Source organism: Heptranchias perlo, chromosome 14 (assembly GCF_035084215.1).
Source record: "Heptranchias perlo isolate sHepPer1 chromosome 14, sHepPer1.hap1, whole genome shotgun sequence".
Taxonomy (NCBI): domain Eukaryota; kingdom Metazoa; phylum Chordata; class Chondrichthyes; order Hexanchiformes; family Hexanchidae; genus Heptranchias; species Heptranchias perlo.
In genome coordinates, this window is record NC_090338.1 from 42,590,228 (window position 1) to 42,613,786 (window position 23,559).

At 40.0% G+C, this 23,559-nt stretch overlaps 1 protein-coding gene across 1 annotated transcript in view; it reads right to left on the minus strand.

Annotated features, from left to right (window-relative positions):
- Window positions 1-23,219, minus strand: part of unc5a (unc-5 netrin receptor A) — a gene marked incomplete at its 5' end in the record, with an annotated part of 199,186 nt that extends 175,967 nt beyond the window's left edge. Inside the window, 3 exons of the mRNA XM_067995836.1 lie at window positions 3,712-3,855; window positions 18,605-18,820; window positions 23,180-23,219. Coding sequence (XP_067851937.1) covers window positions 3,712-3,855; window positions 18,605-18,820; window positions 23,180-23,219 — 400 coding nt within the window. The remainder of the gene's footprint in view (window positions 1-3,711; window positions 3,856-18,604; window positions 18,821-23,179) is intronic.
- Window positions 23,220-23,559: the final 340 nt, after the last annotated feature.

Here is a 23,559-nt window from a genome sequence, read left to right on the forward strand (position 1 = left end):
GAAGAATGTGAAGTGATGATTCAAGATGCCTACGTTATGGTCCATAATGACCCTGGTATCTGCAAAGTTCTTGTTGTATCTGCACCCCGCTTCTGTCTATGGCTTCTGCAAAAATGTCAATAGCCACAGCTGAGAACAATAATCGTGATCACCGAGGAGTGATCATTGCAGTCTACCTTCACTTTCATACAAGCTAGACATAGATGATTGTCATAAAATGAAAGAATCATGTCTGCTGCCTCAGAAGCATGTATTGACTTGCTTGTTATGGTGTTGCTGGAATTGACCACTTGTATTTTGGTGGAGTTTAAACCCTTTCTGTTCATGTGGGCATTGGCATTGTGTCTGGGGCCCAGTTGGCAATTTGGGTGCCATCAATGGATCCCTGTGCTTTAGGAAATCCAGCAGCACAGAATAATTAGGCAGCCCTGTCATGCCACTGTTGCTATGCTGTGGGAAAGGTGATGACATTGTTGGTCCTACTGAATAATGTATCAGTTACCTGATATATCGCTGGACAGCAAATTAACTGATATGGCAGATTTCCCCTCTGCTAGTCTGGAAGGAGCTGGAGGCATAAAAGTTAAGGGTCATGACCACCTTGGCTGCTACTGACAGTGCTCTCATTTATGAACGAGGTTGGCTGCAGGTCTCATTGCAACAGATGCCACAGCTGAATCTGAGCCTAAGAATACGGTTCTGCATCATATACAGTTGCTAGCACAACGGTGTGTGTGCGCAGTCTATCTTCGGTGCCCCCTGAGCTCCCTGGCATGCCTTCTTAGTACTTGTTCATCATTATGTATGAAATCCTCTGACAGGGGAGGGTGTTTTGGAATTCACGCTTATCTGGTCTCTGTTTGCTCTCTCGCTGGACAGATTTTCTAAGCTCATAAGTCATTTTCATTTGCACTGAACTGTTTCATTTCCACTTATGGGAGAGGAAAGTTTGAGTAATTTTAAACAACAATCTATGGAATATTGACATCAGCAGATTGCCTAACACTCCATTATACTGGGAGTTTGTTTCCAATGGCATTGTTGCTGTTAGCAACAAACTCAGAATGTAAGTGCAGCAGTATTGCTCCTGTCAGAGGCAGCCCACATCACCGAAACTGTTGGCTTTCAGACATGCCTCTGGTGCCAGTGCTGCTTCAGTCTAAATGACAAGCTGCCAGCAGGCTAAGTTGTTTCAGTACAAGCTGCCTGCACAGACCTTCCACAGACACTGGGGAAGATATTAACACTAAAGACAATCAGAGACATTAGTTTCAAAGCTGCACATGTACAATCTTGCACATACACAGCTGACTTAAAATTGATCTTACTGCAGCACAACATTCTGCAGTATAAATGGAGCAATTTAAACAACAGCGGGCCTGGGAATCAGACACTTCAAGAAGTGGGTTATAAATTTCCTTTAAACTGACACTATTCTGCATAAATTTTTGTTATGTTTAAAATTAAATAAAACTGCAGCATAAACCAGTTTAGAATCAACTATAGACATTTATTCCAACTATGTTGATGTTGGAGTACTGTGTGAACTGTGGGAGTTGACGATGAGAATGGTAATTGGCATTTACAAAACTAATTTGCAAGCACAGTTTTACATCATTTGAGTTTGCTTTAATTAAATATTAATTTGTTTTAATTACTTAGTGTGCCATGAAGTTAACTATTTTGAATTTTGATTTTTCAGTTTAGCAACTTAGTATGGATTATTCAATTTTTATGTTATAAATGTTATTTTTGGATGCAAGATTTTTAATTATATCGATACTTTGTGAACCATCTTAAATAATGTTTCCTGCTTTCACTAAATTTAGCCAAATATTAGGGTGAAATATACACTGAATATTTTGGGGAATATTTGGCCGATACTTTTTTGGTGCATGAAATATGTTTAGCACGCAACATGAAACATGTTTTATAATCTAAATTCCATATGGAAATTACATAACATAGGAAAATAAGAAGGTACAGGTCTATTTCCTCCTGTGGAAGATGAGAAATCTGTCCTACTTATTGTCATAGAACTTTATTACATTATTTATTTTTATATAAAAGCTTTGAAAAATAAAGTTGGGCTGATTTTAGTAGTACAAAAATCATGGATACTGTGTCACTATGCACAGCCAATGGGCAAGCCTGCCTACCAGTAGTGTCCATTAATAAAATTGGCCCTGTTAGCAGGCTGCTTTGATGTGTTCACTGCAAATAGACTCCACATCTAAATCTTCCTGGAATGTAGCTCTACTTACCTATTGAAGGGACAAGACTCAATACTTGGAAGCAAGTAATCCTGTAGATGCTATGGAGACAAGCTGCTTGCTTTGTTCTGAAGTTAATCAATTACAGTAAAGGAAATTGAAATCAGACTTAAATGGATTTGAGCCCAGCATCCATTATGAGGCTGTTAGGCAAAAAGACAATCAGTTTCTGTTGGAAATTTTGTTTGAGTGATAAAGGGCTGTGGAAATTACACTCAAGTAACTGAGTTTGCATGGTAGCAGGATGTCCCATGGTGTGTTTCGGGTGGGAGGGAGTGGGGAGAGGGGTTGATTGACAGCTCCATGGCTAGGCAGTGACATACTTTTGGCAAAACCCTTACAATTCTTCAGTTCATCTAAGTCCATTAAAATAGAAATTGAAAATGTTGTGGTGGTTAGATGAAACCTCACATATAAGTTTATGTTACAGGCATTGGTCCAGGTTTAGTACTGCTAACTAAGATAGTTGGAAAAATGTGGCATCTTGCATTATTTTTTGTTGTAATTGAGATGTAAGTTAAAAGTTCTGCGATCAAATGAAATCTGCTGTATTGATTTTTCACTATTGTCTACTTTTCACTTTTAATAAACTTGATTTATAGTTGATGACATAAGTCACATGGTCTGATGGAGTGTTTATTGTTCTGCTATCCAAAGGCTAGGAGAACATGAGAGGGCTTGTGGCAATTCAGTGAACTAATTACAGTAACAAACATTTGATCCCTGGGCAATAATTCATTTCCAGGTAGTGAGCATATAAACTCATACTCCTGTTTGTAAAGAGCCAGTACTTGCTTATGAAAGTACGCTAAGCATGAGAGGAATATCTAGTGAAGCCTTAAAAATATAACACCATTTGAACATATTGTTCCATAAGTATTCAATGCTTTTTCAAATGTATTTAAAAGATAGAAAGAAACAATATATTTAAATGGCACCTTATCACATGCCTAGGAAATCCCAAAGTGCTATGCACACAACAAAATACTTTAAAAATGCAATCACTGTTGTTATCTAGGCAAATACAGCAGCCAATTTGCATACAGCAAGCTCCCAAAAGCAGAAAATTGGATGAAAGTGATGTTGTTTGAGGGAAGAATGTTGGCCAGAACACTAGAAGAACTCCCCAGTATTCAAATAATGCCTAGGATCATTTACATCCATCTGAACAGGCAGGTGCGGCCTCAGTTTGATATTTCATCTGAAAAATAGCAGCTCTGACAATGTAAACTCCTTCTGTACAGCACTGAAGTGTAAAGCTAGATTATGTGCTCAGGTCCTGAAGTGGGTCTTAACCCAACAAACTTCTGACTGATAGGCAAGAGTGCTATCAACTGAGCCAAGCTGAGAGCTTTTCAAAAACACAATTACAAATTTCAGCTAATCTTGATAAATACTGACGTACAAGTCGTATATACAGTAAAGTTTGGGTACTCACATGCAATGCGGACAAAAGCCTTTTGGCTTTTAGTAGTGCCTGAGGTACTCCATGCCACACACTGGCACCAGTATTCTTCTAAGCCAAACATCTTCTCTACTTGCTGCCGTGAAATATCAGTTCTAACCTGTAGTATCATGAGCCCTGTAGGTCACAACAATGGGTTAAGCATAGCTTCAGCTACAGTTAATACGTTGCCCATCAAACGGAGAACTTTCATGTAAATCTACAGTTTCATTTAAACATTTGCATATCATCAGATGGGTTTTACATGCCAGAAAGGTTTTCATGTCAGAATTTTTATCTTAAATTTGCTCTCAGATTTTGGGTGGCATTTATTGCCTAGCCATAGTTGCTCTGAGAAGGTGATGGTGAGCCTGCTGCTTAACACGCTGCAGTCCTTGTGTTCATGGTATTTCCACAATGGTTTTAGGTAGGAAATTCCGATATATTGACTCAGCAATGATGGAAGATTGGTGGTAAATTTACAAGTCAGAATGGTGTGTGACTTGAAGGGAAACATGCAGGTGGTGGTGTTCCCACATTGTTGCTCTTGTCCTTCTCAGCATAGAAGTTTCATGGCTGAGGGGTGCTGTTGAAGTATGATTTTCAGGACCAAGTACTTTTTTAAAAGCTTTGACAATATGACTTTGTTGGTAAGTACCAGTAACAATGATGAATATTCTGTTTCAGTTTTGTTTATTTTTACCTTGCATGACTTACTGAGGTGGAAACGATGGGAAGAGAATGTCCTTGTTAATGGCAAGACTATTATATGATAATGTATTTAGTTTTGAATAAATTACAACAAATCACTGCACTAGAAATTTGAACTAAGTTATATTGGTTTTGATTTACCTGAGGAAGGAGGAAGCCTCCGAAAGCTTGTAGATTTCAAATAAAAATTGTTGGACTATAACTTGGTGGTGTAAAATTGTTTACAATGGTTTTTGATTGGCTGTGTGGGACTAAATGGGCAAATAGAAAAATGGCCAAGCTCCATACAGTTCAACATGTTTTGTAAATGAGTAAATGTTAAAATAAATTCATTTCACTCTTTGTATATTCACATGAATAAAAAGCCAATACTGGTATTTTCAAACTGTATAGTTATTAAAATAAAAAGGAATATTAATAATAAAAGCACATCATTCCAAGGAGAGACACATTTATATGCACTCAGAGGAGAATTATACATTGGTTAACAAGTGATCTTTACTGATTATTTTGGTCCTGGTACATATTTGAATTACAATAGATCACAACAACATGAATTAAATGATAGCTTTCTAAGCTGCCTGACTCATGATTGATTGCACCTGTGTCTCAATTTTCAGTTGAAGTACACTCTCCACAAATGAAGAATATCTCTAAAACAGTACCAGATGCTGACCCTGTCGCCAAGTATACCCACTCTCCAATGCCACAACATTGAACAACCTTTCTGTTAAATTGTGATGAAGAAAGCAAAACATTTGGGAACAGTAGACACTCACTTGTGAAAGGTTTCTAAACAATGCTATATCAAGATCAGATATGTTATCAAGTTGCAGATCCACTGGTTAATTCACCGACCTTAGACTTATGTACAGAGTATTTGAACATGGGGTAAACTTGTTCCTTCCTCATAAAGAAAAATGACAGAATCTTAGTGCAATCCACAGGTTTCAGAATAATACATTACTTTTGTCTTTTTGAATTTAAAAGTTAGAGAAAGGCACTGTTTTCTTAATTTAAATAAATCATCCTGCTACTCCAGACTACTCCACACTTTTGAAGACACTTTCAACTTGTGTCTGGAATATGTCCTCTCAAAGGAGTTGATTTATTGAATTTTTGACAATGGAACTGGAAGGTACTCATCACTGAATTTAGATTACCTTCCCTTAACTCCCTCTTGTATGCCAGATCTGTTTAGCTAACAACATACAGTTCTAGAGTATGGGAGGAAGCCTCTAAAAGCAATTGCATGGACCTCTTAGTGCTGTTATTATAAAATTATAGCTTAGGAGTGCCCTAGAAAAAATGGCCTCAATATAATAGTGCTCCCACCACCACAAAAAAGACTACAAAACAATGGGATTGTAGAAATACTGGATTTCTGGTTGCACATTAGGCTGGAATTGAGCACATGGGCCACTTGATTGATGGACTCATCCTTTAACCTTACCCTTTTGATCACCCTCCTTGACCTACACCAGATATTTTTAAAGGGATAAAAATGGTTTGTAGATGTAGATGGAAACATAAAATTACAAAGCGATATTGATAGATTAGGTGAATGGGCAAAACTGTGGCAAATGGAATTCAATGTAGACAAATGTGAGGTCATCCACTTTGGATCAAAAAAGGATAGAACAGCGTACTTTCTAAATGGTCAAAAGTTAAAAACAGTGGATGTCCAAAGGGACTTAGGGGTTCAGGTACATAGATCATTGAAGTGTCATGAACAGGTGCAGAAAATAATCAATAAGGCTAATGGAATGCTGGCCTTTATATCTAGAGGACTAAAGTACAAGGGGGCAGAAGTTATGCTGCAGCTATACAAAACCCTGGTTAGACTGCACCTGGAGTACTGTGAGCAGTTCTGGGCACCGCACCTTCGGAAGGACATATTGGCCTTGGAGGGAGTGCAGCGTAGGTTTACTAGAATGATACACGGACTTCAAGGGTTAAGTTACGAGGAGAGATTACACAAATTGGGGTTGTATTCTCTAGAGTTTTGAAAGTTAAAGGGTGATCTGATCGAAGTTTATAAGATATTAAGGGGAACGGATAGGGTGGATAGGGAGAAACTATTTCCGCTGGTTGGGGATTTTAGGAGTGGGGGCACAGTCTAAAAATTAGAGCCAGACCTTTCAGGAGCGAGATTAGAAAACATTTCTACACACAAAGTGGTAGAAGTTTGGAACTCTCTTCCGCAAACGGCAATTGATACTAGCTCAATTGCTAAATTTAAATCTGAGATAGATAGCTTTTTGGCAACCAAAGTATGAAGGGATATGGGCCAAAGGCAGGTATATGGAGTTAGATCACAGATCAGCCATGATCTTATCAAATGGCAGAGCAGGCACGAGGGGCTGAATGGCCTACTCATGTTCCTATGTTCCTATGTTTGTGTGACAAAAACTACACAAAATATATTCAGAAGTATTCAACATGTTGGTGTACTTCCCACTGATCGGACTCCCATTGACATCCCAACAATCTGGTATAGATTTAGCAACAGGATAGACTGGAACCCACTTATGGTGAGTCCGCTAATCAAGAAAATAAATCATGTGAGCAGGGGCGAATTGGTCATATAGGATATTGGGATATTTCCCGACTGCCCCCACGAATGGTTCCATAGCGCTGTATTATCGACGAACCCTTTTTCCATGAGATTCCCAAAGGATCCTGTGTGCTTTTGGGGCAGTCCACTCCTACTTGTAAGCCTAGAAATTACTGTTGGTGTAAAGTATTACTTAGGCGGCAATTCAGCGTTACTGGCCAGCAATTTGGGGAATTCATAATTTCATCCAATTCCCACTTGGTTCACGTTAGGAAATTGTTGTTGCATTGTTGAGTTCTTAATGCACTAAAGAGCTTGTATTGAGTATTAGCATTGTTATGCTCATTAATTTCAGGTTTACTGTTTGTTAATTGGGCAGCCCACAAAATTCTAATTTTCACACATTGCATTGTGATGTGCTAATTCCAATTACATGAAATAGATTTTATAGCTGAGGCAGATTGCACCTCAGGATTCAGAAGGGAACTGCTGCAATTTGTACAGACAGAAGGATTACTACGATGCGGTTTTGAGTGCTGCCCTGGCACTTGACTTAGCAGAATAGGATGAGCAAAAACAGAGAGTGGCTGCCAGAGATGTCAGATGCCACCAGAGAGGTACTGCCTGGGCCTGCTATGCCATCTATTGCATCTAGAGATCCAGGGATAGTGAGTTTAGAACAGAGGCAATTAAAGAGCTGTGCCGCCAGTTTCAGGAAGACCTGGAAAAAATCTTGAACATGATTATTTCACTGGAGGATCTGGCTCAGCCAGCTGGAGAAATAGCATGGGCATTGATAAGAGCTCACAATTTTCAGTGAGTCCAAACCCACATCAAGGAAATTGAGCAGAGGATAGAGATTGCTTGGTCTCAATGAGAGGAAGCTGCCGGAAAATGCCTCTCATGCCGTTTGGAGGCTTTTAAGTGCAGGCCATTGCTGCCAGAAGTTCAATGACATGACTCGGGCAGGCAAGGTAACACACTGACCACTCTCCCTTTTCTTCCTTGGGCACCCTAGGCAGCAGCACATTCTTCATCTTCTAAAATTAAGAGCTGTACCAAGAGTACCCAACTGTTGATCCCTTCTTGCCCTGACTTCAGCCAGCAACACCTCTGCAGATGCTTCTGAGAATCTGGTAGCCCTTACTGCTGCTATTCTCCCCAAACCTGCTATTCCTACAGACATTCTTGCAGTTGTGCTTCCTGCCACTCAAAAAGTAATGCTTCTCGTTAACTAGCTGCACCAGCACTCTTGTTCCCTCCCTCACTGTGACAGTACCCAACGAGGAGTAGCATTACCTGCATGACTAATAAGAGTCCTGGGAGGAGCTTCAGTAGGTTAGCGGTGTGGTCATGTGGCCAGGTGTAAGTCCTGCCCTGCTGATTACCCACTAATGGGAGGAGAATCTAGCTAGAGATTACATCAGCAGATCATATCTCATCATCTGTAGGAACTTTTGGTAGGGTGGAAATTGAAACAAGAACTCCTAGTTAAAAAGCTAACAAATCATACATGCTCAACCATCCAGAATCCCAACCATATGTACTCTTTTTGGTACATCATGATGCCTATATTTCACATATTGGGAAGATTTATGCTCACTTCATCAGCAATTAGCAACTTTCAAAACAGTGCAATGAATACTAGAAAATTCTAATGATGATTCATGGAGACATCAGTCACACTTAGTGCAACACCTGTAAAATTTCATACCTTTTCACATTGGCAAGTACCAACATACCATGCTGAAAGCTATTGCAAATTCTTGAAGCAAAATTCCTTCTATATTATTCTGTACAATTACACATTCTATCAAGGGTAAATAACTAACATGAAAACTGTAAAGCATTTTATTTCAAATAAAATGTAATCATTGGGGTAGATTTTCCTCCACCATGCACCGTGGGAATCGGAATTGGGGCTCAACTTCAGCGTGATGGGACATTTTCTCCCCAAAATGTTGTATCCCTGGGCATTTTTCCAGTTTTAGGGTCATTTACAAGTTTTAAACTTAGTGGCCCCAAAATTCCTTGGTTGTGATCCCAGCAGTTGCGGCAGGATCATGCCTGATAGTGCTAGTCCTACCAGAGTTTGTGGGCTCAGTGGGAGGACGCTTCATTTATGAGACAATAAGCACAATCACCACTTTGGGTACATCTCTAATGCCCGCCTGCCCATGACTGCCAGGAACTTTGGCATCTGCTTGCCATTGGAGGGTATATTTGGCTAGGCTCCTCCCAACCCTGGCCTTGGTCCCGTCAGACTCCTGAGCAAATCTCCTTTTATTTGGAATCCAGGCTGTTTTCCTGACCTGGACCCCACCAGTGAGTCCTCATCTACCTTTATGGAGGCCACTATGCCTTACCTCACATGGTGTATAATCCTTCACAGATACACCAGGTGCTCATCCAACTAAAGAAGTGGAATCTTTCTGGTGTAGGGAGTCCCTGCTCCTGGCTCTGCCCCCTCGCTGTCCTTTGCCTTGTAAGGAATAGATGAAGATTCTGCCTCTTTCATGGCAACCAGGAAACTGCAGGAAATGGGCAACTGGGTCTCCCACTGGAGTTACTGGCAGAATCCCTAAAGAATTTTAGGCCCAACATATTTTAGCAATGCAGCATCTAGCCTGTCAACAAGCCGTTCTTTGTTTGTTAAAAGCTTTAGGTTGTGGACCAGTTCCCATTAATGAAGCAAGTTATGAAGGTATACTGCATGCCATCATATGGAATACAACCCAGGTTTCAGAAGACATCCCTTAATGGGGATAAGGTAGCACTTACTGCCAAGGCCATTTCTTTCATGCCCTTTGTGGGCCTCATTTCCTCAGGGCCTTCAAAGCTCCTTTGCCGGAGTACAGACTGTAATCTTAATAGTCTTTAAAATGGTGGGTTTGGTCCGCTCAAGGTGCACTGGCCTCACAAATTGCATTGAGACACATAGGGCACAATTTTCAATTGGATATCCCACGCGTCCATAGATATTCGTGTGGGGAACCCGGAAGTGAATTGAGTGCGTCGCAAAGTTCGATCGCAACTCAATTGAAGGAAAGCATTAGTGCTTTCCGGTTTTCCACATGCCAGGCAGCCAGATTGACAAGCTGGCTGCCTGTCAGAAGTGAAAGGACCTGTGAATTGGAGAGGGGGTGGGAGGGAGAGAGAGATCATTGGCCTTGAAAAAAATGGGGGGGGGAGGGGCGGGGAGGTGGGGGGGGGAGGTGGGGGGACATGGCGACATTGGTGGGGGCCAGCCAGCATCGGGGATCGAGGGTGGGGAGGATCAGCCAGCATCAGAGATTGGTAGCGGGGTGCTCAGGTTGCATTGGGGGAAAGGGGGGGTCCAGCATCAACGTGGGGTCCACCATCGTGGAGGGGATGTCCACCACCAAGGGGGGAGGATCCACCATCAAGGGGGGGGTCCACCATCAAGCGGGGTGGTCCAACATTGGGGGGGGGCGTGTCAGCCGATCGGGGCGTTCCGATCACCCCAGTTGAGCTTGTTGGGCCTGGAAGAAGTACTCCCACTCCTCTGGGCCCACAAGCAGTGCAATAAAGGCACTCACCTCATGGATCCATCCCGTCCCGCCTGCTTTCACCTGACGTGAATCAGAAGCGATGGGAAATCCAAATAGGTAAGGTTAAATTCATTTTACTTTTGTAATACACAAAATATTAAGTACCTCGAGTATTTCAATGAGGTACATTGCCCCTTTAAATATTGGCCTGCTGTTTACGTGGGGGTGGGACTTCCTGGTGTTTGTTGTGCGCCCACATACAAACCTACCTGGGTTAAACCCAGAAGTGGACGCGTTGGCGTCGGGATGCGGTTCAGCTCCAATAAGTTATTATTTTAACCTCCCACCCGCCACCAACCCATCCATTCTTGGGGGTTAAAATTACCCCCATGGTTACAGATATAAAATGGCTGCCTTGGCCCTTTCAGTTGCTGCTGCAGCAGTAGTGGATTTTCCTTCCACTTCTCCCCCAAATGTAGACTGTGTATAGAGGGTGCTAATAGCACCTGGTGCCCACCATGAATATAGTATGAAGGTTCACTGAGGAAAACTGGGTGGTGTAACACTGGCAGGTCTCTAAACAGTTCTACTGCATGTCTCATGGTAATTCTGCTTATGAGCAAAATCCAGTCCAGTATGTCCTGCCAGAAGTAGAGGTGGAAGCAGAATCTATAATAGCTTTTAAAATGGAAGTGAATAAATATTTTTTTAAAAATTTAAAAATAAAGGATATGCAGAGAGAGTTGGGAAAATGGGAATAACTGGATCGCTCATTCAGAGAGCCAGCACCACGCATGATGGGCTGTAATGATCTCCTTCTGTACTGTCAAATTCTATGATTCTATGCTAACATGGGTCACTGATAAATTATATGTAGGTAAGCATAGCAATAAATGTTCTTTTGATGTTATGACAACATCTTTTTTGATCAAAAATTACATCTGAATATTTCAAGTCAAATATTTCAAGTTCTTGTAGCATTTTCACTTGTAATGAATAAAATGTAATAAATGAACCACTTGCATGGAAGAAAGGTTGAGGTCGGAGAACTAGAACATGTTAAATAAGATGCATAACGGTACAAGTGTGGATAAGTGGAGCAATGAATATTTTGTGCTGCTCTGCCAATATAGTTATGAATAATTTGTGTGACTATCTCAGATTAGTTACAGAAGCTCAATATAGTTCAAATTTTGGTCACCATTTACTTTTACAACCCTGGAAGTTAAATCTCACATTTCATTATTTTACAATCCAACAAATTCTTTAAAAAATACTGTGAGTCAATTAGTAATTGGAAATTATTGATTTTTAGCTGCTTATAGTTTTTAAATGATATATGTGATTTTACACTTAGATTTAACAAGTTAGATTTGTTGCCATTTATCTCAAAATACCTCAGTAGTTCTTTTTCAGTATCCAAATTTAATAAGAAGAATTAATTTTTAAAAATTCACATAATGAATGTGCCCCGTAATCATTTAGATGTACAATCTTTGTAAAAATACTTACAATATTTTGGAAACACTAAGAATTTATGGAAAAATATAACTCTGATATTAATGCAGGACTGATAAAGACAACATTTAAATCAATTTAACAAACATTGTGGACACCTACCTATATTTTGTAGTTTCAGTCACAAATCTGCAACCAAAAAGGTAAGTTTGTAAAAATATATTTACCTGAATGTGGAGCCTGAAGGAGTAGGTGTGTTCCTTCTGACTACACATTAAAACCACAGGCCCCTGCCAACCACCGCTTGCCCCGCCCCCCTCACCAAACCACCGCCTCGACCCCCCACCCCCCACCCCCCCACCCGATCACTGCCTCAATCCCCCGTCCCAATGTCCTGTTCGACTTCTGTTCTGGTCACCCGAACGACCCTTTCCCAGTTCACCCCCCATCACCCGATCCCCTGATCACCATCCCCTTCCCAGTCACCACCCCCATCTTTCCTAGTGGCCCCCCTGTCCAATCACAACCCATTCCCTTTAACAACCTACCTGAGGGCCTCTGTTGTCATAAATTGGATAGCACGGTAGTGAAGGATAGAATACTAGAGCCTGGTTTTCAGTTGCTTCCAAGCCTTTATTCTCAAAGCTCCACATTACACACACCACACCCTAGATCAGCTCTCATATATATGGATACAACATAGTCCCCAATTGATACGTACCACTTTAACATAATTAACACTAATTGATATAAATCATTTGGATACAATTAACATCTGTTAGCAACGCAGCGGCCTGAAATTTGAAGCCTCTTCATCGGAAAGCTGCCTGGGGACGTCCAGCAGGTATCCGCAGCTTGCCAATCTCATTTAAATGAGGCCCAAGGCCCAACACTTGGTGCGCCTCGGGCCTACAAACGCAAAACAAACTTCTAGGCCAATGTCTTTTTACTAATTGCACACTATTTAATAATACTAAACAATGCACAAAATGTGATATAGGACAGTGAGGTGGCAGCAGAGGAGGTGAACCTGTGAGGGAGATGGTGGGGTCCCTTGTGCCTACTAAGGATCTCATTCATTTCTTCTTTTACACTATGTGGTCCTGGGCCTTGATAGTGAGGAGGTAAGTCATGCTCACAGCAGTTTATTAGCATCTGCATGGGCACTCATGCCTTCAACTTGCGTGCCTTCATTAAAACATTTCAGGCACTGAATAGCTGTTTGTGGAATTGTAGAGTTGGCGATGACTGCCAGTGGCACCTCTCTCCAGACTGCACACCTTTTTCTGGAGGATAACCAACTGGATGTCAAAGAATTTTTGTCGTCTGGTCCTTATCTTTTCCAGCATTATCTCCACTACAGCCTCTGAGAGTTCGAGGGCTTTGGCAATTGCAGGCCCCGCAGATGGTGCTCCCCTTTCCTCCATTGCTTTTAAACATTTAAGTGCTGCTCCAACTCTCACTTTCATCCTTTCTGAGTAATCTGCTGTGGGTCAGGTCATTTCAGCTGCAGCAGCCTTTTAACTTCTGCAGCTTGCACCAAATTCCGTCCATCCCAGTGGCAAAAGCCCAATCAGGAGCAAGATTCTTGCTGGAATCCCACTTTGCATATCAAATGAGGACCGTCAAGGGAAAAGGCAGTGAGGTGCTGGTGGGATCATGTGGACAGATGGAGGTCCCACCCCACTGTTTTGCTGATGATACCAGGAAAGTCCAGGCCAAAATGTCTCCATTTGTTTTAGGGGAAGAGTGAATCAAAAGAAACAATGAACAAATTACATCAAAGGATGTTCATCTTAATGAGGCAAATGAAACGGAACACTTCTGCCCTCTCTGTTGCAAATAACTGTGAAAGCAATTGCATGGATGCAAGCACAAATACAATCAAACAGATCCAGTGAAAAGCTGCTGAACATAAATTACTTTTGAAACCTGGTGTGGCAAATAATGAGTCAGTTCTTGATTAATTAGTCCTATGATACTTTTATATTAACTACACTAATCTTACGCGACACTGTCAGCAACATAACAAGACCTCAACAACATGTGAACAAGATACTTAAAAAACATTCTCCATATTCATCTATATTAATGAGAACAATCTTAAACAAAATCAGCCAACCACAGTGCACATTTCTGCATCACAACGTACTAAGATATGTGTACTATTAAAAATAGTTCAAATAAATTTACTTTGAGCCAATTGATGTCAAAATAAACTACTGGAACTCTGGACAATTACATTCTGCTGACAACTGCAAACATTTGAAGCAAAGGTGAAATATTTAACAAATGACCTTAAAAAATCATTGTCCTCTATACTTCCTTCCATCCCTATTCCTTTAACGTATGTCACTACAGTCCCTCAACCTTCTCACCCTCAAGCTCTGTATACATTATCAATGCCGCTCTGTGTTTATATTCAGAAACTTTCTCCATCTGGCAGCTCACCCAAGTACTGACTCCACTAACATATTGCACACAGCTTAGATTGAATATCAAACTTATGATTTAATGCAGTTCTTTACCTTTCAATCTACGTAAATAATTCTTAGATTTTTAAAAGGAGTGTACTGATTGGTTGAAGATCCTAATAAAACCTATAATAAATACTCTGCTGCAGAGGAGCTTTAGGTTTTTCTATGTCAGAGCTTTGTTGTGAATTCAAGAAGTAACAAAATCATGGGCTGTGATAGAAATCAATTTTATACATATTAAATAACAAAATTGATTCCACACATAAATGTCAGCTAACAATAATTATAAATTTAAAGGCGTAGATTTCACATTTACAACGCACCCATACAGTTCTTGGTGGAATAAAACATATGCCTTCAATTTCATTATTGTCTAAATCAATAAAGTTACCCAGTTGAAAATACATCTTCCAACATGGAGGTAAGAACAGGAGCTCTGCTTATTTAAAAAAAAACATTACTGAAGTATTCTAAATGTCCAGGGCAAATTTGAGTTTTTCAAAGGGGAATTAAATTCTTTTTAAGATGATATGGCGGTAGCGGCAAATTTCCTTGCCGATTTTAGCACATTAGCAGTGCTGGAATGATGTAGGAATTTTTTCCAGTGAGGAAATTTGCGTGGATGCCGTCTATTTGCTTGTGTGCCTTTAAAAGGGTTCCCCCGAGCTTCTTCACCATTCTAGAGCTGTTCCACGGTGCGCTGGCCAAGTCACCATTGGCCTCATTTACATTCAGGTGAGGGGGGCTAAAATCAAGGCCATTGTGTCTAAAATGTACCAAATTCTTGATGGGGTTGGAAAAAAACATGATTAAATGGATCCAACAATAGTTGGTAAGGGACCCATCCAGTCCATTTACCACATGTAACTGGACAGTTATTTGGCTTAATGGTTTTCTTGCTAGAAGGAGATACATCCAATTCAAAAGCCTCCGTGGTGTTTAATGTCGTTCCTCCCTCCCTGCTTACTTTGCTGCAGATGGCAAATGCTGCAGGAAGCAAAGAAGATTGCGGCACTTTGCCTCATTTTTTGCTGGCAGTGTCCCAAGATATTCTCCAATGTGCTGAGTACACTGGGTAGGACGTATTCAAATTATGATGCTAATTACTTTAATATTAATGCTGAATTACATGATACTTGGAAATTCTACAAAATGTGTATATCAGTAGCATGTGTTTGATTGGGAACAGTTTACAGGAGAAAAAAAATGCCCTCTGGTCAAGAGGTGTCAAGAAGCCTTCATTTAGGAGATGTGTGAGCTGTTAACATCCTTACAAACAGACAGATGTACAGGATTGCTTTGGGAATTAATCAGATGCACAGGGGAGTTGCCTCATCTGGATAATTAAATTGATAATTAAGTAATAATAGCAGAGGAATAATCAAAGTCACCATTAAAGACAAGGTTAAACTTTCTTTTGTGTGACAGCAGTAAGAGCGTCAAGAAGCATCTGTCAACTGTGATAAGCAGGCATGTCAAATGTTGAGAAAGAAGTGAGAATTAAATAACATTCTAAGGCACATATTTGGGCTCTTCAGCAGCTAGAAAAAAAGTTGTCGATCACAAGTGACCAGATGGTCTGTGGGAGCTACTAGCAAAAAATAGCAGCTAACATCCATGAAACAGGTTTATAGTCTATCGATTCTGCTGTCACAGAATGAAAGAAAATGTAAAACTGAGAATAAATTAGCTTCCCATTATTCTGAAGTATACAACTGATTCACCTATAACGTACATTTATATTTGTAAGGGAACACTCTAACAGGTAGGGAAAACATTGAGGCAGAAAATACTGTATCCATCTATAGACACACAGCATCCTATGGTACCTTATAATTCAATATCCAGAACATCTAATACGAACTTTGAATGTATCTGTTGAATTTCAATGTTTCCAGTCGTGCTAATTGCAAGTAATTATGCCAAGTTCATGACTAGACAGATTTATCCCTTACAACAATTAAGAAAATATTTAAAATGCATTCACAATAATACTTCTCAAGAAATTCACATCGACATTATCTTTCTCTCTTTAATCGAGAGGATGCGAATCAATTCAATCCTTATAATTTATCTTACCTCTTCTCATTTTTACATTTATGCAGGCTTACTGGGCCATTCAGTACTTTGAGATTTCACTACCAAACTGAAGCAAACCATAATATTATATTGGTCAAGAGTGGCTGTGTTAATATATTATTTTATTAAAATACTTTAATAACATTTTAACTGAAAATAGAATTTAAAATGCTTTACTTCTCTATGTCTCCCCCTTTCTTACTTCTTCTGCAATTCTCTATCCTACTTTTCAATTTTAGGTTTGACATTATTTCCAAATTATACATATTTTACATATCTTTTTCCCTAAAAGTTATTAAACTTACCATTTTTCTTCTGAGACTCACCATCCATTCTGGTGCTGGGACCTACATTGTCAAGTTGTCCTCTGAATGGCTAAAAACTGACTCCAAGTATACGAAATATTGATAGAGAAATTGTGACTTGTTATAACAGACTCACCTGCCTGAAAATACAATGTCAACATGGCAGATAATGAGGAGAGCACTGTGACAGCAGAAAGACTGTTACTAGGAAGCAACGAGGCACCAATCATTTAAAACTCAAACCTGCTTCTCACACTAGCACTGCTTATATGTTTTCTAAACATTTCACAGTCAACCACTGCCTGGTGCTGCTCAACTATGTACTGGTCACCCTGGACAGGAAGAAAACTTAGGTAATGAGTGCATTATCCAGTAAAGGAGACTGGCTGCTGACTGTTAGGAGGACCTTTGAAGTTTTTTAGTGGAGTTTCCTCTGGCTGCTGACACCATGGTGGTAGTGAGTATGATGGACATCTCCTTACTTTCAGAGCAGCTGGAGAATATCACTATTGAGTCCACCCTACATCCATTATTTTATATAGCCTGATGGCACCTTCATGGAGAGCACAGGGCTGATCCCAGAAAAGCAGAAAAATTAGTCAAGAAGTTAACAAAGCGGCATGGCCTGATGAAAGGGCGTGAAATTAAAATGTTTCAAATGTTTAAGGGTCTCACCTACAGCAACAACAATAAATTCAGTTGTGCAGTATATGAGGCAGCTTTGTTAACTTCTTGACCAATTTATACTGCCTCTCTGGGACCAGATCTCACGGCGGTCAGTTCAAAAGATATAAGGATTGCTTAAAGATCAATCGAAAAAAATGTGGCATCTTAACTGATAAGTGGGAGCATGATGCTTGTGACAGGGAAAAATAGCAAAAGGTGATTCACTATGGCACAACAAAACTTGAAGCAAGTTGTATCCAGCTAGACGAAGACAAGAGAGCCCAAAGGAAATTAAGGAAAGATCAGCCCTTAGGTCAATCTGTCATTCAATGTCCTGTGTGTAGGAAAATATTTCTTGTGAAAATTGGAGTTTACAGACATATGAGAACCCACAACCTCTATTAATTGGAGATGAATTTACTGGCTGTCATCGTCAACAGCGATAGACAAACAATCATCATGTGTGCAGCAAGTCATCATTCACATTGGCTTTTGTGGGAGGTGGAGAGAAGGAACTTGTTGAGGGGAAGTAAGGAGGAGACTCTGTTGAGGTGGACGGAAAGAAGGAAGAAACCTGGTTGTAGGGGAAACTCTGGCTCTTTTCGGAATGGGAAGAGCAATTGTTGTTTGAGATTAGCAGGCCCACATTACGGAACTGTATCCTTCAATTCACTGAGTAATGCCACAAGAGATGCACTAGTTTCCTTTAAAAATAAAACGGTTAAGTAATTAATGTTCTTTGTATAATGGCTCTGTGAAGAAAAAATTGTATTTATTAGCAGAAAAAATAACTACTTATCTATGTATTGATTCATCACAGACTTAGGCCTCGATTTTAACTCATTGCTGGTTTGGTGCTTGTGAAGCCTGGGGCGAGCGACAAGCATGGAGGCCCAGGGTCGCGGTTGGTGGGTGGGGAGAAGGGGGAGGATTCCGGGAGTAAGTTGCTGCCCTTATTTTAACCCCCCCCCGCCCGTTTTTCGCCAGTCGGTGGGAGTTAAAACTGAGGTCTTTGTATTTCAGACAAAATAATACTTAATTATGCATTTAGTCAGCCCGCATACCTCTAATATCTGTACTCTACTTTCACTTTCAGAATGGATGGAATAAGTGCAGACTTACCTGTGACTTTATCTATGGTCTCTTCTGTTACATGATTCATCTGATGCACCCATTCACCATTGCATTTGAAGTATATCTGTGTAGCTGGTGTTGCTTTGCAGATCAAGGTGACAGGTTTGTTTTTTACAATGTACACATCCTCTGGTTCAACCAGAAAATGAGGCAAGGATTCTGAAGAAGCCACTGGGATGGTTTCAGACTGTGTCTCACTGTATTCTGCATCTGAAGAAAAATGCATAATATTGAGATGTGTAATTTTTCTGTTCTTTTTAAAAAAATTAATTCTTGGAATGTGATCGTAACATATAGGCCAGATCAGATAAGGACGACAAGTTCCCTTCTCTAAAGGACATTGGTGGACTAGTTGAGTCTTTATAACAATTCAACAGCTTTATGGTCACTTTTACTGAGACCAGCTTTTTCTTTTTAAGCAGATAATTTGTTGTTTCACTTTTCTCAACAAAGATGATGGGCATTTAGAAAACAAATCAGCAATAGAAGTCAACCACATAGTTTTAAATAGAGAAATTATTATCTGTATTATCTGATATCAAAATCTTCAGAAGTACAGTAATGCAAAAACGGCAGTGATCAAGACAGATCAGTAATTTTCATCACACAATGGTTTGGATAATTAAAATGTAATAGCGATTTATATACTTAGCTACAGTAATATAAGTCACACAACATATGACCGCAGTGTGATCAATTTGATTTATGTACATCATACAATTAATTTGTTACATTTGTAGTATACAAAGCTGTAACTTATTTAATTTAGTTCTGTTTAAACTGAAAGAACCAGTCAGATTCATTCCTTTGTAATAGAGATGCCTTAAAATTATGCTCTTTTAATGTTCGTGATTTTTAATGGGTTAGCACCTCCATTAAAATAGCAAAAGCATTTCATGCGAATGTGCTACATTAAAAGAGCCTAATTTCAAGCTAAAAATGTTTAATCAAATCCTCATCTCTCATTACTGAGAAACTGCTGGAATAATTCTTTATTGCCACTAAATGTAATTGTTGCAGAAAGGGAAATTCTGTTGTTACAGATCCATTTATTTACTTGCAGGGAGCATTTAACCAATTCTCGGCTTGAAATCGCCAAATAAAAATGTACCAGAATACACCACAGACTAAAAGAGAAAAACATTTCTTGACTGAATCTTAAAATTTTCTGACAGAACTGGAAAACTGAAAACAATCCTATTCAGCTCCATAAAATTCAGCTCCAACCTATAATAAGTAACCAGTCACCCTTAAAAATGCAAAGCCATATTAAAGCTGTACTATATAGTCATAAATACTAACCAGTGAAGGAACTTTCAGGTGCAATTTATATATTTTTAAAGAAATTTTGCATTTTAAATTTATAATTTAGAGCATAGGAGAAATATATTTGTTCTCAGGGTTACAACAGCATATTTTAAGAATTAAATTATGATAATCAATAATATTTTCACAATGCGAGCCACAATTAGCTTGGCAATCAAGTCTAGAGGGTGGATGAAGATTTCAGCAGCATTTGGGCTGAGGTAGCAGCAGAAGTCACCAATGTTATGGAATTGGATGCACTGGTCTTTGTGATGGAGAGGATATAGAGTAGAAAGCTCAGCTTCAGGCCAAATAGGATGCTGAGGTTTTGAACAGTCTGGTTCTGCTTGAGACACGTGGATTGACAGGGGGATGGTGTTTGTGGTAGAAGCACGAGATAATCGCTTCAGTCTTCCCAATGTTTAGTTGGATGAAATTGTTGCTGATTCAAGAATGCATGTCAAACAAGTAGCCTTACAGCACAGAGGCAGTGGAGGGATCCAGAGAGATATTGGAGAGGAAGAATAGACTGTTGTCAGTGTACATAAGTTTGTGGATGATATTGCCAAGGGGAAGCATGTAGATGAGGTAGAGGAGGAGGCCAAGAATGGATCCTTGGGAGATTCCTGTGGTGAAAGTACAGGGGTGGGAAGAGAAGTCATTGGTAGCGATGCTCTGACTTCAATTGAATAGGTAAAACTGGAACTAAGCGAGGGTAGTCCCATTAAGTTGAATAATGGAGGAGAGGCATTGAAGGATGATTGCATGGTTAACTGTCTCAATGTTGCAGGGAGGTCAAGGAGGACAAAGAGAATTAATGTACCAGCCACAGAGAATGATGTTCATAACTTTGTGTAGGGCCATTTTGGTTCTGTAGGAGGGGTGGAAACCTGATTGGAGGGCTTCAAACAGGGTGTAGTGAGACAGATGGGCACGGATCTGGGAGGCGACAACACGTTCAAAAACTTTGGAGAGGAAAGTTGAATATCCACCCTCGATCCCTAAGGACAGAGGGGTCGAGGGTGGGTATTATCATCTAGCATGAGGGCCAGGAAGGGAATTTGAATGGTCGGCAGTTTAGTGGAAATGGGGTTGAGGAAGCACGGGGTGAGTCTCATGGCCATGATAAGCTCAGAGAAGGGATGGGTAGCAATGGGAGAGCAACTACTCAGATAGAAATGACCAAGCAAGAAAAAACATAATTCATTGCTGTATTGTTGTTAGCTTTTATACAGTTGAACAAAAATGAACAGAAATGTACCTAGTTGTGTGCTAGCATTGCATACTGGTAGATTTTGTGTTGCTCTGTTGGACTATTGCAACATGCCATAACATCAGTCTGGAGGTTTCTACCATCAATTTGTGACACATTGATTGCATCAATTCATCAATTTAAAATACAAGTCCAGAAAAGGAACTCACTGAACCCTTTCAATATGTTTCATGTATGCATTTAACTGTTAATGAAAAATAAATGTTCTGAGACTGATGGGAGATATACATCACTTTCCGTCACATCAAGAAGCCAATGTGATTATATTTGGCGTGCACCAGCACGGAAAATAAATTAGGTCTGTTTCACAGAACATAACATTTTTTATGTTTTTTCTGAGTGGAATGTTTATATTACATTACAAGAAACAACAATGTTGCTAATTTAAAGTTTAATTGAAACTGTTGCTACTTAATCAAAGATATTCATAGGGATAAAAACAAAATTCACAAGAGACCATCACAGTGGTTTACAGTGAGTTGATAACAATGGCCCACAAAACCAGTATTATACTTGGGCCTACGATTTCCTCAAAGTGATTTTCACTGCTGTTGCCTCTTTCAAAAGAAATTGCACCTGCAGAGGGAGTATTACATGGGTTTCCTGGGTCTGCCCATTTTCATTCCCATTGGTGCAGTCATTGGTGTAAAACCTGTGTAAATTGGTGTAAGCAGCTGATTTACTGGAAACTCCTGTGCAGCCTTTAAAAAGACATTTCAGCAGCAGACTGGGCGAACAGGTAAGAGAGGAATAATGCTTGGCTCTTTCACTTAACACTCTAATAACTTCACTGCATGTCTTAGTAATCATTTTATTATACTTCTACAGAATTATGAACAGTCAAGCACACCTGGACCAGAGGGCAGCAGAGCAGGGCGCCAAGCCAGAGAAGAAGAACACATATCTTCACTCATTCAGACCTCCAAGCCCTTGTGGAGGGCACTGAAGGCAGGAGGAACAGACTCCTGCCACCAATCTAGTCAGAAATATCACTCACGCTGCCAGGAAGGAAGTGGCATTCCAATGAGTGCCAACTCCCTCACCCCTAAGACTGGAGAACAGTGCTGCATAAAGTTCCAAATCCTCAGCAGGGCAGGCAATTAAACACACTGCACACCTCTCCCATTATCTCCTTGCCCACCTGGGCACTCTCTTCACCCTCTTAAAGCAAAATTTCCACACCTCACCCTTCACAATGCTTTCTGGTTAAGGGGGCTCCAACTCAGCATCTAAGAACACAAGAGGAAAGGCAGTCATTTCATGCTGGAGTACGAAATGTACAAGCTACTGCCAAAGTGTAAATATGATTCTTGGTTTTATGCTGCTTTTTTCTAATCTGGAACAGTTCTAAGTATCTATTACCTTAATGTAATCCGCAGTCCTATAGATCTAATTCTACCATCATTTAATGTTGGACACAATCCTATAAATCTAATTCTCCATTCAGTTACTGTAATTCACACTCCTATAGATCTAATTCTCCCATCAGATACTGTCATTCACACTCCTATAGATCTAATTCTCCATTCAGTTACTGTAATTCACACTCCTATAGATCTAATTCTCCCATCAGTTACTGTAATTCACACTCCTATAGATCTAATTCTCCCATCAGTTACTGTAATTCACACTCCTATAGATCTAATTCTCCCATCAGTTACTGTAATTCACACTCCTATAGATCTAATTCTACCTTCAGTTACTGTAATACATGAACCAATAGATTTAATTCTCCCTCGTTGGACCAGATCTGGAGTACTGTGTACAGTTCTGGGCACCGTGCCTTAGATAGGATATAATGGCCTTGGAAGGAGTGCAGCGCAGATTCACCAGAATGTTACCAGGACTCCAAGGGTTAGATTATGAGGAGAGATTATATAAACGAAGCTTGCATTCCCTGGAATATAGAAGAATAAAGGGTGATTTGATTGAGATTTTTAGGATTTTGAAAGGAATTGATAGGGTAGATAGAGAGAAACTTTTACCGCTGGTGGGGGAGTCTAGAACAAGGAAACATAACCTTAAAATCAGAGCCACGCCATTCAGGAGAGAAGTTAGGAAACACTTCTTCATGTGAAGAGTGATAGAAGTGTGGAACTCTCTCCCACACAAAGCAGTACATGCTAGCTCAATCAATAACTTTAAATCTGAGATCAATAGATTTTTGCTAGCCAAGGGTATCAAGGGATATGGAGCCAAGACAGGTGGATGGAGTTAGGATACAGATCAGCCATGATCTCATTGAATGGCAGAACAGGCTTGAGGGGCTGAATGGCCTACTCCTGTTCCTTTGTTGCTATGTTGCTATGTTCCTAATTGACAACCCTGGCTCAATGACAGCACTCTCATCTCTTGACTCAGTAGA